Source organism: Pocillopora damicornis, chromosome 12 (genome assembly GCF_964200805.1).
Source record: "Pocillopora damicornis chromosome 12, jaPocDami1.2, whole genome shotgun sequence".
In the NCBI taxonomy this organism is placed as follows: Eukaryota; Metazoa; Cnidaria; class Anthozoa; order Scleractinia; family Pocilloporidae; genus Pocillopora; species Pocillopora damicornis.
The window spans coordinates 5,094,431-5,109,053 of NC_142681.1; the positions used below are offsets into that span (position 1 = coordinate 5,094,431).

Genomic DNA, 14,623 nt, shown 5'->3' on the forward strand with positions numbered 1-14,623 from the left:
TTAGATTTCAGTATATAAAAGGGTCCACCTTTTATTAAAAGATACTAAATGAAAAAGAAAATGAAGCTGAAGTAACAACACAGTTATCGACCAGAAATCTACTTCAAATGTTAGTCCTTCCATTTCGATGGAAGTCCCTCTGACACGCATGCGCACAGAGCAAATGAAACTTTGGATGATTTACGTTATATGCACCTATGTAAGTTAAAGCTTTATTTAAGAGGTCCAGTAAATACTAAACAGGCGGTAGGTAAAAAATGATTCAGCGATGTATTACTGTGAACACAACATCGTTTGTGGGCTCTATTTTACTCTCTCTCTTTCGCGACAGCGAGAAGGAGATAGCCCCAGGGAACGAGTTTTTCTCGTTTCCAAAGTCACTTTTTCAGGGGGTGAGTAAAAGAGGGTCCTTGGAAACGACGTTGGTATAAACAAAGTGAAAATATGGAGATTAGAGTAAGTTAGTATTATCAACTAAGTTAATAACGTAAATTGGCCTCTGTAAAGAGTTAAAAAACTGACGTTTTGAGCATTAGCCCCTCGTCAGAGCGATGGAGCGATTTACGTTATAAACTGAGTTGATAATACTAAATTACCCCCTTTAAGGAGATTAGGCTTATGTATTATCTCACTCAAAACAAGCAATTTCTTTACGTTACTGTACTTAAAATGACCATAAATAGCTGTATGCAATTAAACAAATTTAAATTCACAAATGTAAGTTAAAACGAAAAAACTTGGTAAACCAAGAAGGAAACAGTCGAGATTTTTGCATATTGTTTTAGCTTCAAGACAGTAACATAAGATATCGCAAAACCAAAACAGGGTCATTGATTGCGATCATATTATCATTCCCAGTTTTAAATCCAGGATGGAACTCTAACGTCCTCTCCGATCTAAGCAAGAAGCCTTCTTGTTGGAAGGCTATGCAAATGATAGAGCATGCGCATTTGGAGGTCGTTAGGGGATTGTTCTCAGGATAATGTAGATATTTTGCTTCATCATATTCGTAAAGAAAAAGGCATTGTTCTAGTTTAGTGTGAAGGGCAGATAACGCCAGAGGACGAGGTGCTTCTTTGAGTTCAAACAATGAGTGCGATTACCGTGACAAGATGACATTGGTTGATTGACATTGCAGTGCACTTTCAACACCCATCCCAAGGTCAGTACAATTCACAGTAACCCTTATCTGCATTACAAAGTCATCTGTCACTTTAGCCAACTGTCACACTTCACACACTTCACTTCACTTCACACTTCACTCTTCACTGGCATCCTTAATGTTTGACACGATGTCAATTTTTCTCACTGTAGCAGCGACAACTCGATGGAGAGACAGCGTGGAACCCATTCCAGTGCCAGGTCGCCGACCCTGTCCAGACTCGGTTCTCGCTCTCATGTTCACGTGCGACTCACGTGGCGACGCTAACTTATCGCGATTGACCTGGCCACCGCCCGCGAGGTCGCTGGTATTTCCCCGCAGAGATATAAACTTTTTCACAAGGGCTTTCCAGTCTATGACATCCTCGATTCTAGCAGTTCTGTACGTGCTTCCGCGATGATTAATACTTCCATTTGGAGGCCACGAGTTGGAAGTTTCGTATAACGGGTTTATTGAATTACTTGCAGGAAGCTGTTCGTCGGTGCGGAGAATATCAATAATGTCGGCTCGGCAACATTTGAATTTTGCTTTGTAAAGTACACGGATGTAAGAGAAGAGTTTTGTAACAAGATTCAGTGGGGAAGGCGTGGTCGTAGACCGCTTCATGTTGCGGATTAGTTTAGCGCGGCCGAATTTCCACTCGATATCAGACTGCATTTGAATTCTTTGGTAAGTGTCGCTCATCATAGCTATGAGAAGATTGATGAGAACGATGATTGTAATCAAGTTGTAGATTCCGAATGTCGCTTTTGCCAACACAAACACGTGGGTCTCCTGGTCGCTTGTCTCGTTACTCTTCAGTTTGTTGACCTCTGTCAATCCAAACAAACTGAAGAAAAGTAGCTCGAAACACTGGAGAAAACTTTTTGGCGTGACCTGTAGTCCAAGTGCGGTTCCATTGTGTGGTTTAAGCGGTGTTCTAGGCCGATAGACGGCCGCTAAGTGCGCGGTAAATCCCACCATGAAGATCAATAAAATGACAAGAAAACGCACTAGGTCGTACATGAGATCCCGGATGATTACCCCCCACGGACCGAACAAATGATGAAACGAGAGGAAGTCCAGGAGTTGTGCAAAGCAAAGCATCATGGATATTGCAAAGAACTGGTTTCGAGCGTATATTACGTCACATTTGTAGTCGTCATGGATCCCGAACGCCGCTAAATGCACAAAAATGCCAATTAAACTCAAAAAGAGCACAATGATGGGTATCCAACCCAGTCCAGCGCGATCGTGGGGATCCGTGAGCTGGGATAAAAATAATCCTGACAGCCAGATCAGTAAGAGCCATTCATACCACCTAGGTAGTAATGTCTTTCCAGTTAAATCTGTCCATGGTACCACAACAGTGAAACAAAATAGTACAATAAGGTAGAAATGCGAGATCAAATGACAAATAAACTTGATAATCGGTATTTTATGATAACTGTCTTTCCAGGGAATGCAAAGAAATGCCCAAAGCGGTGGACAAATCAGGCATAGCGTAAACAATAAGAAATACTTCCAATCATCCCATTGAAAATCTCCGCGCCAAACGTCGCCCAGGTAAACCTGAACCGATGGGTGCGACACGCATTTCTTCTGGTCGCATTCGATGAGATAATCCAAGAATGGTACTTCCCGGTCGTCAACAGCGGTCAGCAGTATCTCGGCGCTATCTGCGCATGCGAGAGAAAGCAATTCGGACGCAATGTTCTCACAGACATCTCCCGCCGCCAACAGATCGCGCCCGCGCTCTTTTTCCCTCGTGGACTCGTTACGGTAATGCTTTGAGAGTTTAGCTGCGGCGTAAATAGGGGCTGGGCACTGCAGGATGAAGTCTATGACTGATTCGTTTTCGTCCAGGTTTGAACAGACCATCAAATCAAACAAGAACTGCAAGAAATACAATGATAACAAGTAAAATTAAGACACAAAAACGAGCACGTAGCCTGTTCACGGATGAATAAATGGGCAAGAAGATAATCTACGAGAAAACTCCGGAGCAGCGAAAAGGAATCCCGCCCAAACAGACTCTCTGGACTAGCTCCATCTAGACTTGAAACATACTTCTGTTCCTTTGTTCCATCGATGAATGTGCAAGAAAGCAAGCAAATAAGCAACCAAAAACAAGAAATAGGCCTATTTTCTCTCTGCTTCGCTTGATGACCTTCTTTAGCAGGTTTATGACCTAATTTTTGTTCCTTCTACGTGGTTATTTGCTCAATAGGAATTACTTTCCACATCCTCCCCCGGAATATGATCTTGACAAAACGTGTTTTTAAAATCCAACAGTGATGCAGGAGTAATGTGATACCTTTCGGTCTCCAAGCAACGTCTCAGTGCTGAGTTCCTCTTGTAGCAAAAACTTCACAACAGTCAGGTGACCGTGCATGGCAGCGTAACAAATGGGGAATTTGCCATCCTATGAGAAACGGGACACCTTTTTTATTAAGACAAATTTATGGCTACGCCGTATTTCTATATGTCTCATTACATGTAATCAGTGCTCATCTCAATCCCAGGGTCCTTGGAGCGGGGAGAAGAGAGAGCTAAGAACGAGGTTGCTTTATTGGAATTTTTGAATCACATCAGAACCCCTTTTACGACCAAGCCTATTCAATCTAGAAGGCTTAATAGTGACTTCTTCTTTTGTGTGAGATTTTATGGACAAAAATGAAGTCGAAGTGTATGAAACGCGGAAGAAGAAGGAGGCTAAACTCTATGGCTAGTCATTTTTAACTCGTGAATTGCGCGCATGCGCAAGAGCAAGTTATAGATACGATGCGGGGAATAGCATTCGCTCGATTGGTCGATTCCTGTAAACTTTTTTTCGATTTTAGGGTTTTGAGTGCATTTGATAGTTTTTGGCGAGCAATAAACAAACGAAATGGCGACCTTTGTTGCTAAGAATAGTGGTGGGGTGAAAAAGAAGCCAATGATAATCTTAAAAGAGTGTTTTTTTTTTCGTTTTAGTTTCAACAAGCGGCGCCAGCGACTGGCAGGCATGTTAGGATTCACACTGAAATAACAGAACAACCTTCGTTTTTCATAAAATTGTAATTCTCAATCCTTGAACTTGAAAACAATCCGAAGATTCATTGAAAATATCACTTACTGCAAAATCGATCATTACGTTTGGTATCGTGTGTTTTTCTTGTGTGAAGCAACAGAAGATGCCGACGACTGACGAAATTACAAGTAAACACGAAAATCAAATAAAGCCTAAACAAACAATTTTAGCTACCGATTTTCAGTGAATTTTTAACGAACAATTTTCTTTTAAGGTTCAAGACAATTTGAAGATTCAAAATACGTATTACGTACTAAAATGCGAAAGTTATAAACCACAAAATTGATAAATAAGCCTGAAATGAAATTCTATCTTGTTATTGATTATAAGTTGCCTAGCACGTGACTAAAATCTACCCAGGCGGAGATCCAAAATGACGGTGGCAGTCTTGGCTTTGTTGTATCACTCAAAACTCGTTCCCGTTTGTCTCATTTGATAAAGAAGGAATCGTTAATGTTATCATTAAGACAGTATTGCCTTGATTTTCTAATTTTTACAATGATAGACAGTAAATTTCACTTTTCACCCACATTTACTTCCAACCTTTTCTTTTGAACCAAAAACAAAAATGATATACGTTTAAAACACATGACATCATCCACCCTTGTCAAATGTAATAGCATGATCATTTCAATTTCAATTACTTTGTTTCTTTGCTACATTAGCGAACACTGAACTGCTGCTTGTACTCTAGATACGACAATCAACCACAAAATTCCCTAAACCAGATAACATTAAACATAATCCAAAAAATCATGTGTCAATTCACGAGTTTGCTCATAGAGCACTTTGATTACCTAACAAGCTTGTACAATTATGTATCTTTCGTTTGTTCGGATCGAAAACGTATCAAGAAATGGCCCGTTGTTCCGGGTCAACTTTTCCAGCTGTTTTTAAATGTTGATTACTCAAGATGTACTGATCGAGGAAATTATCTCTAAGTTTTGAGAGAACATCTATTTTGAGTTATTCGCGTTTTCAATCAGAAGTGCGGCAAGGCGAGGGTGTGATATTTTTACTCACAAGTCTCACAATGGAGAAGTTGCGAATTTTTTTTTGTTTTGTTTTATATTCTCTTTCGGAGGAAAAAAAACAGGTTTTGCTTGAACTAACATAGTTTTACGACAGATTCTAACAGTCTTTATTAAAATTATAAAGCTATCAACAGTTTTCCCAAATATTCCCTTTGCAGAATGCGGACGTAATGACTTTATGTTTATTTTCAATATAGCGCGAAAGCAAGTTATGGGAGGCGATTGCGCAGCACTTGATGCATACGAGGAAGTACAAGGAAAGAACAACTGCATGACAACTTCCTGAACAGTTGTTTTACTCGTTAAGCTGTCATATTCAATAATTTTCTAAACGGAGGACCGTAAACAAAGAGATTGAAAAAGATACCAATCATGAAAACGATAAAAAGATAATGGTTCGAGGCATAGTTTAATTTATTAATTAAATAGGTAAGGTTGCGTTGTAAATACCGATGATATAGATTCTAAAAAAACCTCATGATGTGTTTGAATATATATCCTACTGGTAACACGTTTACCACTAGAGATTCACGTTTTTCGCACGAGTCGTGATCAGTTGTGTACACTAATAATTCTGAAACAGGTGGAACGTCATGAGTCAGCAATGTTTAGCATTGGTACTGATCTTGTTTATGTTTGGTCTCAAAATGGAGCATTTTTCAAATAAAAAGTTGCGATAGTTGAAAATGTTACCGCAGTCTTACTACATTTGTTTCAGGCAACAACTCAATACGGTACACTGCCCCATTTCTTCGAGCGCACCTCGCTTACCCCTTCCGCGCACAGTTTATTTCTTCGCTATCGATCTTAAAGCAAATTGCTGATAACTTTGTAATTTTCCGAGCACGATCAAACACAAGTAATTAATTTTTCTTGGTGCTTTCCTTAATCTAAGGTTATCCTGAAGACTTATTTGATCAATATGCCAAAAGCCCAGCAAAATATGACATCAACTTCTTCTTGGATTTTTAAACGGCGCGAGTTACGAAAGGAAATAACTATTTTTTGCGCATGTTTTCCACAATCACCTATTCTTCATCTAAGCTCGGCTTTGCACATGGATTTATAACGCAGCTAATTAATTGTGTCTTAAAAATGAACTTCGCAAGACGCTTACGATAGCGTGTCGAATGTGCCTCATCTTCCAGCAGTAAACAATTGGGTTCAAGGATGAGTTTAGGAAGACAACTGTCCGTGAAGACATAGTAAAAATCTTAATTGCGGTATTTGGTCCTGAGCTTGAGGAAGCTGCAACAAAACTACAAAATTGTGGCAAATAGCAGATCAAAAACACAACATAAACATAAAAGGCCCCAGCTGCTGATTTTCTGCTGACTGCAAGATTGGCGACAGCCTCTGTATCTTGCTCCTCTTGTTGTATTTGCACAAAATGAATTTGACTTTTGTGGCGTCGCACGACGAAACAAATCTTGCAATACAGTACTGCGGAGATCACAAGACAAGAAACGCCAATTGGGGCAAAAATTGCGCTGGTAGTATTCCAAGAAAACGATACTGTAAAAGAAGAAAGGATAGCACTGAACACCCATAAGGAGATCACTGTGGAAACAACACGCTTGTGAGTCACAAGCTCCTCGTATCGGAGATGAAAATGAATGGCTAGAAATCTGTCTACACTTAGAGCCATAACACCGAAAAAGGAAGCTGCAGAAAAGAGGATTCCGATGAAAATAAACGCCGTATAAGTAGGACAAGTCGGACCGTTTGTTGCGTTCATCTGTAACCATTTGAAGAGCAAAACGATATTTAAGGGTTGCGCCAGTAAACCAACAGCAAGATCGGACACAGCCAGGCTCAGGAGAAGTGTTCTTAGAGTCTATGGCAATGATGAAGTTGTTGTCACTGCTTTGATAGTGACACAGTTAAATATGATGGCAGTAATGGACAAGAAAGAGTTGAAGACGCAATTAGCAATGAACCATGAATATAACTTGACGTACTCATTTCCCGTGGGCCAAGACAGCAACAGTTCGCGACAAAGAGGATTTTTCATGATAATTCGAAGTAAGGAATAGCAAAAATTAAACCTTCAAGTGATATATGAAGTATTTTGTAAAGGTATTAAACTGCCTGTGTTTAAATTTTCACACGAGTCAGAAAAGGCTTGTTCGACGCTTGGTATCACATCAGAGTCGCCAATTTGAATACATTTCATCTACAAACTTGACAAATTATTTGCTTCTGATGTCAGGTGTCATTTATCTGATCTACCTACAAAAGATGTCCTAGGTTTTTCAATTCAGAAAGATTATTATCTCAAGGCGAGAAGATCTAATAATTATCTTAAAAGTTTTAAACAAATTTTTAAGCGGAAGAACCTGGGTATGAACAGGAAATGATAATCTTGCTCGATATATAAAGATAACAGAGTAACATTTAGATGCTGACGGAGTGTCCTAAGGTGTTTGCCCAACTGTATTGAGTGATGCTGTACTCAATAGAACAAAAAAACACAAAATGAAAAAGAACTGTTTCAACAAACTGTGCGAGATTTTGTAGAACATTCTAATTTCTTGGTTTTTTTTTTTTTGTCAGTGTTTCTGTTTTGGGTGTCATTAATTTGAGCCTCATAATGCAATGCTGGTCTTTCACTCATTATCTCTTATGGTATACTTTCAAATTTTATTGTTTATTCTTCTTTTGTTTTGTAATTAGTTTCTAGTTCGTAACCTAATGTGTTTAAATAACTGGCATTTTCATAGAAGGGACGAGAAAGTGAACTATTTTATGGAGTGGTTCATAACATCAACTATCGAATAACTTTAAGTGAACCAAACAACATTTACTGCTGATTAAAATTGGATTGAACAGGTACCTGTTAAAAATGCGCGCGCATGCACGACCTGGGAGATGTCTCCAACAAGAATGTCTAATGACTGACTAACGTTCGGAGGATGAGGTAAAACAATCCTAATTCTGCATACCCGCGATATGCAGTCACGTCCTCTATTCCTTGCAATCCAAAAAGGCGCAGCTTCATACATAATTATTCGGTAACGCAAGACACGTCGCGAGGAGAATGTAGTCAACGTAACCGTTTTACTTTCCTTTAACCCCTTAATGTGACTAGCATCTAATTTCTCCTTATAATATCACCACTAAAACTCACATTAATATTTAGAGAATAAAGGAAATGATCACCAACTAAAGAAACTCTTGATTGTTAGACAAATTCTCCTTGTCAGCACCTTAGTAAATGTACAGAGAACAGAATGGAGAATATGAATACTGATGTTAGGGTGTAAAGGGTTAATGCCTAAGAGTGACAATCATCTAATTTCTCCTTACAATATCACCCCTGAGTCACACATTGAGGTCACGAGAATAAAGGAAATGATCACCAACTAAAGAAGCTTTTGACTGTTAAACAAATTCTCCTTGACAGCACCTCAGGAAATGTATACAGAACAGTATGGAGAATATGCATACTGATGTTAGGGTGTAAAAGATTAAGTCTAAATGCCGCCTGCTCTTTCTTGAGCTTTTTTAGTGCATTGGTTTGCGTGTCTTCAGTTGTTACTTGAAATACATTTCGCTTGCGCAGTACGTTCATCGCGGCTTGTCCAATGTGCCTCATTTTCCAGCAGGTCAGTAAATAACTGGGTTCAAGGATGAATTGATTAATGTAAGAGTCCATGAGGACAGCGTAAATCTCTTTAGAAGTGCGCTTCTTGAAGGACCAGAACCTGCTCTGGCTGCATGAATATATAACGTGAGTAGTTAGTGATTTTCTTGCCCTTGCAAGATTTGCGGTCATTTCGCCGTTCAGTCCTGGTTGCTGCACTTGTTGTAAAAAAAGCTGTGACACAAATGACACAAGAAGCGGTGAACACTGCGCAAGCAATAGGGGTTGATGATATTATTAACGAACAAAGGGTACTAAATACCACCCGAAGATCACAAAGGAATCAACGCGTCGTGAGTTACAAGTTCTTGGTATCTTAGATGAAGATGAATGATGAGAAATCTGTCTGCATCGAGGGCCATAACACCGTAAAGCGAAGCCGAAGAAAACAAGATCTTGATGAGAATATTTGAGGTATAAGTTGAAAACGTCAGGTTCCTTTGTAACCATTTTATAAGTACCAGGAAGTATAAAGGATGAACTCGTAAACCAACAGCAAAATCAGAGACAGTTAGGCTCAGGAGAAGTATTTTTAGAGTTTTTGACGAGGACGACGTTTTTCTCAGCGCTTGGAGTGTAACGCTGTTAAATTTGATGGCGCTAATAGAACCATTAGGGTTAGTTATGCATTTTGTCCGGTTGAAGCATTTAAGCTAGTTATGCATTTGTCCTGTTTAACCATTAATTAAAGCTAGTGTAACCTTTTAACGACTTCAACCAATGAAGCAATTGCCAAATTACAACGCATTTAACGATTCGTCCTCGTTTCCAGCAGACCAGAAAAGCAAAAGCTCATCACAGAGCGGATACACTTCACTTTAGGTGACTCACAACAGTACCAAATGTTCTCTTATCTTAAATTTTCATCAGGTTCCCGTCAGACGCAATATTTTTCTCTCAAACAACGAAGTGGTTAAGAAGCTCCGCTTGTAATCCTTTAAGCACTGTAAGTTTGTCTAAGATGATCGAAGTAGTAACTTGCAATTTAGCCCGAATTAGCAATTGTGGTAAACAATAAGAAAGTTTTTTATCTAACTTGCCTGACTCATTTCTCATGAAAGTTGATCATAACTGAGAAAAAACTGTCCACTTTTTCACTCGACTTCAGCGTTTGATTATGAATAATAAATTATATGCATCAAAGCTAAATATGATAATTTCCTCCATTTTTTTTACTTAAAACACGACAAGTTATGTTCCAATTGTAAAACGACTCTGAATGAAGTCATTGAAAAAAGGCTATTCCTCAAATTTTCGCGAATCAAATTCAAGAAAACACAGTTGTTTGCCGATGGCGAATTTAGTTGATGCCGCACACGCGCTCTACATCCATGAAAAGTAAATTGAAGACAAAAAATATTCCATTTAAATGACCCTGAGGCAAAGCTACAAGGAACCTCTCTAAATTAAGCAGAACGAATCCACACTAATCAAAAGTTCAAAGGTTCGATTTTTAGCCTGAGTTTGAAAGCACTGAAAAATGTTCAAGTGTAGAAAAAAGACGTAGGAACAATATAATATACAACGTCACGATAGATGAACGCTCGACTGTGGGTCAGTGTTTAAATTCATGACGTCCTCCATCTTATCTTTTAACACCTACAAGCGCCCACGACAGAATTTCTATTTGCAATGTTGGTACAATGCCAAGCATACAAGTGATGAGAACAAAGACAAATAATCGATTAGGGGATTAATAGTTGATCCAATAACAAATTCAGAGCGAATAACGCGGGACAAACGCTCGAAACGTCCACTTTTAAACACTTTGCGGTGGCCAATTTACGTTATCAACTCAGTTGATAATACCAAATTACCCTGTTATATTCTCCCACCGACGCAGCACCACAGTTTCTTTAGAAACTTACCCCCTTTATAGAGAATATACTAGCAATTTAGAAATCTTTGAAACAGTCTGGTTCAAAATAAAAAATAGCCAAAAACGATACATGCCAGTCGCACCTATGGCAATTAAATACACAATGTTAACTCAGAATATCCCCACTGGCAATCCTCCATATCTCGTTCTGAGGAATGAGGTGCTGTCAAATATAACTAGGCAGTGAAAGCCTTAAAAATACAATCGGCGATGCACAAGTCTCCATTTACAATTCGAGGACACCAAAGGATTTTCTGTGATTTTAGATCATGCGGGTTAAATATGCAGTTTCAGGTTCTTGTGAGAACAAATGTGAATGTATTGCTTTTTCGAAATGTTCCGTCCAGAATCTGTCTTAAATAAGTATCAACAAAGACGATCTTTCTAAGCATTTGTTCTCAAAACGACTAACAAGAAACACTAAGCCCCTTGTTATTTATGGACATCTTCTCTCAAGGTAAAGTGATGATACAATGTTGGTATTAAACCTGCATTTTAATGTGTGACAGTGTGATGTCTCTCATACTCTGCTTTACTGATAGCCTTGACGGTCTACAAGTAAAAAGCAGCTGATGTAACCGTTGTTTGCGCGTTGGGATAGAATGGAATACTTCTTCTACGAATTGGTAATGTATTCCGTAGTATGTTCATAATAGCACGTCGAATTTGCCTCATCTTCCAGAAGTAAATAACTGGATTCAATGTTGAGTTAAGCAATACCAAAGTCCACGTAAAGGAAAAAACTATTCCAAAGGTTCCCTTTGATCCGGAAGAAATTGGTCTGGCGGCAAAAATACAAAACATCGGCAAGTAGCACATCAAAAACACGAGAAATACGTAGAATGTACCAACCGCTGATTTTTTACCACTTGCAAGATTTGCGACCATTTCGGCATTTTCTTGTCGTTGTACTTGTAGAGTTTGAATTTGTTTTTTGTGGCGTCGCACAGCTAAATAGATCTTGCAATAAAACACTGCCGAGGCGACAAGACAGGCAATTCCAACAAAAGTTATAATTCCTATGGCGGTAATTGAAGTGACACAGAATCTGATTATGGAAAGAACTACACAGATGACCCAGCTGGATACCACTGCAAAAACAACACGCCTGTGGGTCACGAGCTCAGAGTATCTGAGATGAAGATGAATGGCCAGAAATCTGTCGGCACTCAAAGCCATGACACCGAAAAACGAGGCTGAAGAAAATAAGATCCCTGAGACAATAAATGCAGCGTACGTTGAACAAGTCGGGCCGCCTACAGAGTTCAACTGCAACCATTTGACTAACAACAAGACGTGTAAGGGATGAACCAATAGACCAACTCCAAGATCAGAGACAGCTGCACTTAAAAGAAGCGTTTTCAGAGTGTTTGACAGCGAAGAAGGCCTTCTCAGTGCTTGGATTGTGACACTGTTAAATATGACGGCAGTGATCGATAACAAAGCGTTTAAGACACAATTTGCAATGTGCCACGAATTTAACGATTCGTCTTCAATACTTGCGGGCTGAAATCGTAACTGCTCGTCGCAAAGTGGAGTTCTCATGATGTTCTCGGCCAGATCAACAATGGTAGATGTTCTTGAACTTTGATATCCCAAACTTACCGGCAAACAGGAAGAGATTAAAAAGAATTCCCGCACAATTCTGAAAGAGCTATTACATAGCCTATGGCGGTCAAAAATGCAAGAAAACAGAATTGTGTTCTAATTTGGTCCAAATATGGAGTCATCGAGACCAAACAGAGGAATAAAACCATATGTTATAAAACGCTTTGACAATTATGAACCACTGTTAGTGGCTCGTTCCTCTTGGCCTCACAACTAATAAATCATTAATGATAAAAAAGATTGTGTACCGTTTACGTCGAAAACAATTCTTACGCCCACGACGATTGCCATTAAAATACTAAACGCCTGCAACGGGAACATCTTAATTTCCATTGACATCTTATTCAAAATGCGATCAATTATGTTCCAACTGTAAACAGACTCATAGTGGAAAATTAATCTGTATCCATCCTTCAATATGTAGCCAATAAAATCCTGGAAAAAAGACATCTGTTTCCAGATAAAAATTTGTGTAGAGCATACGATCTCCATCTGTAAATCTGCCTCAGAGTTATTTTCACAGAAGCATGATCCTTAGCTTAAGGATATAAGATAAGTCGGTCAGTGCTTGGTAATACAGTAATAGAAATTTCATTTTTTTCGGGTCATGTCTTCACCGCTAACCAAGACGTCATCTTCCACTTAATTTCATAATATTTGAGCAAACAATCTGAAAGGATCAAGTTTCCGAAAGACTAATATGTTTTTGCATATGTTCTACAATTATTTTCTTTAACTTTTACATCTAATTGGATGACTAATTTTCCATTAGTCCAGTGAAAATAAAAAAAAGAAAGAGATTGCACTCCAAACAAGAGCTCAGCGATAAATATAGCGGTTGTTTAATAGAGACTGCATTGAGAACCTGCGAAAATGACGAGCTAAAATTTTAAATTAGAAAGCACTTAGTTCACGCTTCTCCAGGCGATTAAATTAAGTTTCCGCTGTCGTACGCTGTGTCCGGCAAAAACTGTCTCGGCAAGAACAAACCTTTTTCCGTCTTGTCAGAAATACAAACATTCAATTGTGCCTCAAGAACTTGAATGCTGAAGTAAAATCGTCTAATTTGTCCTTTTGTTTGCCAATGCACAACGTGGCATTGCTGCTTTACAGAAAAAAAACCAGAAGAGATGAAGCTGTCTCTATCGGTCTAACTAATAAATATTTAATGGGCTCAAAAAAGTGATGAGCGTCTAAAAATATAACTGTAGAGTCATCTCCCCGTAAGTTTGATATTCCAGCTGTAAGTGAGTCAAAATGGAGGTGATAAGTCAGTCTCTGATGCGAATTTCAATTTTGTTAGACTACGCGTCCTGCTTTTCGGCGAAGTCTGTCGCGCGAATTGAAAAAAAATAACATCGTTGAAAGAAAGATTGATATCAGCCAGTCGCGCGGAACTTTGAAAGTGAGGTGCACGAAGATTCTATCGAACATGTTTGATTAAATATGCGCATGCACGACCTGAGTGATGTTTATGATAAGAATACGACTTTCTTACTAACTTTCGAGTTTAAAAGTCAAAGTTAAAATGCTGGAGTAAGATCGTCCAATTTTTCTTTTTCTGACAATGCATAACGTGTTGGATTTTGTGCGTAAGGTATTACTGCTTTACAAAAGCCACGAGATATGAAGGCGTCATTATCAGTCTAATTACTAAAAACTTAGTGGGCTTAAAAATCACCTGAAAATTTAACCTAGCGTCTAAAAAAATAACCTTCGAGTCATTTCTCCGCAATTTCCTGATTGGTCATTTATGATTGGATGTTTGATATTCCAGCTGTAACTGAGTCAAAATGGAGTTGATAAGTCACTCTCTAATGCCAGTTTCAATTTTATTAGACTACGCACCCTGCTTTTCGGCGAAGTCCGTCGCACGAGTTAAAAAAAAAAAAAAGATTGTCGAAAGAAAAATTGATATCAGCGAGTCGCGCAGAAATTTGAGAGTGAGGTGCGCGAAGATTCTATCGAACATGTTTGATCAAATGTGCGCATGCGCGACCCGAGTGATGTTTATGACAAGAATACGACTTTCCTACTAACTTCCGTGTTTAAAAGCTAATTGCATTTGTCTAATCACTCTTTTACAATTCTACTGACAACTGTATAATTAATCCTTAACACTAATAAGGTCTTAAATTCGCTATGGTTTTCAAGGAAACTACGGTCGCGTATACGCGTACCTGTCTTTTACACTCCAAACAATAAAAAAGAAAGAGCAGTAACCAACACATTCGTCAATCGA

At 38.8% G+C, this 14,623-nt stretch overlaps 2 protein-coding genes and 1 pseudogene across 6 annotated transcripts in view; all 3 read right to left on the reverse strand.

Moving 5' to 3' along the window:
* Positions 1–11: 11 nt before the first annotated feature.
* LOC113673362 (uncharacterized) overlaps positions 12–14,623 on the reverse strand; it is a 58,004-nt gene continuing 43,392 nt past the window's right edge. For all 5 annotated transcript variants that reach the window (XM_089188770.1, XM_089188769.1, XM_089188772.1 and 2 more), the window contains 2 exons: positions 3,459–3,566; positions 12–3,037 (listed from right to left, as the gene is read on the reverse strand). In XM_089188770.1, coding sequence (XP_089044896.1) covers positions 1,259–3,037; positions 3,459–3,566 — 1,887 coding nt within the window. In that variant the 3' untranslated portion in view covers positions 12–1,258. The remainder of the gene's footprint in view (positions 3,038–3,458; positions 3,567–14,623) is intronic.
* On the reverse strand, positions 6,191–7,398 carry LOC149036170 (adenosine receptor A3-like; annotated as a pseudogene).
* On the reverse strand, positions 10,576–13,506 carry LOC149036171 (adenosine receptor A2b-like). The gene has a single exon (XM_089188780.1). The coding sequence runs from the start codon at positions 12,316–12,318 to the stop codon at positions 11,326–11,328; it is 993 nt and encodes a 330-aa protein (XP_089044906.1). The 5' UTR covers positions 12,319–13,506; the 3' UTR covers positions 10,576–11,325.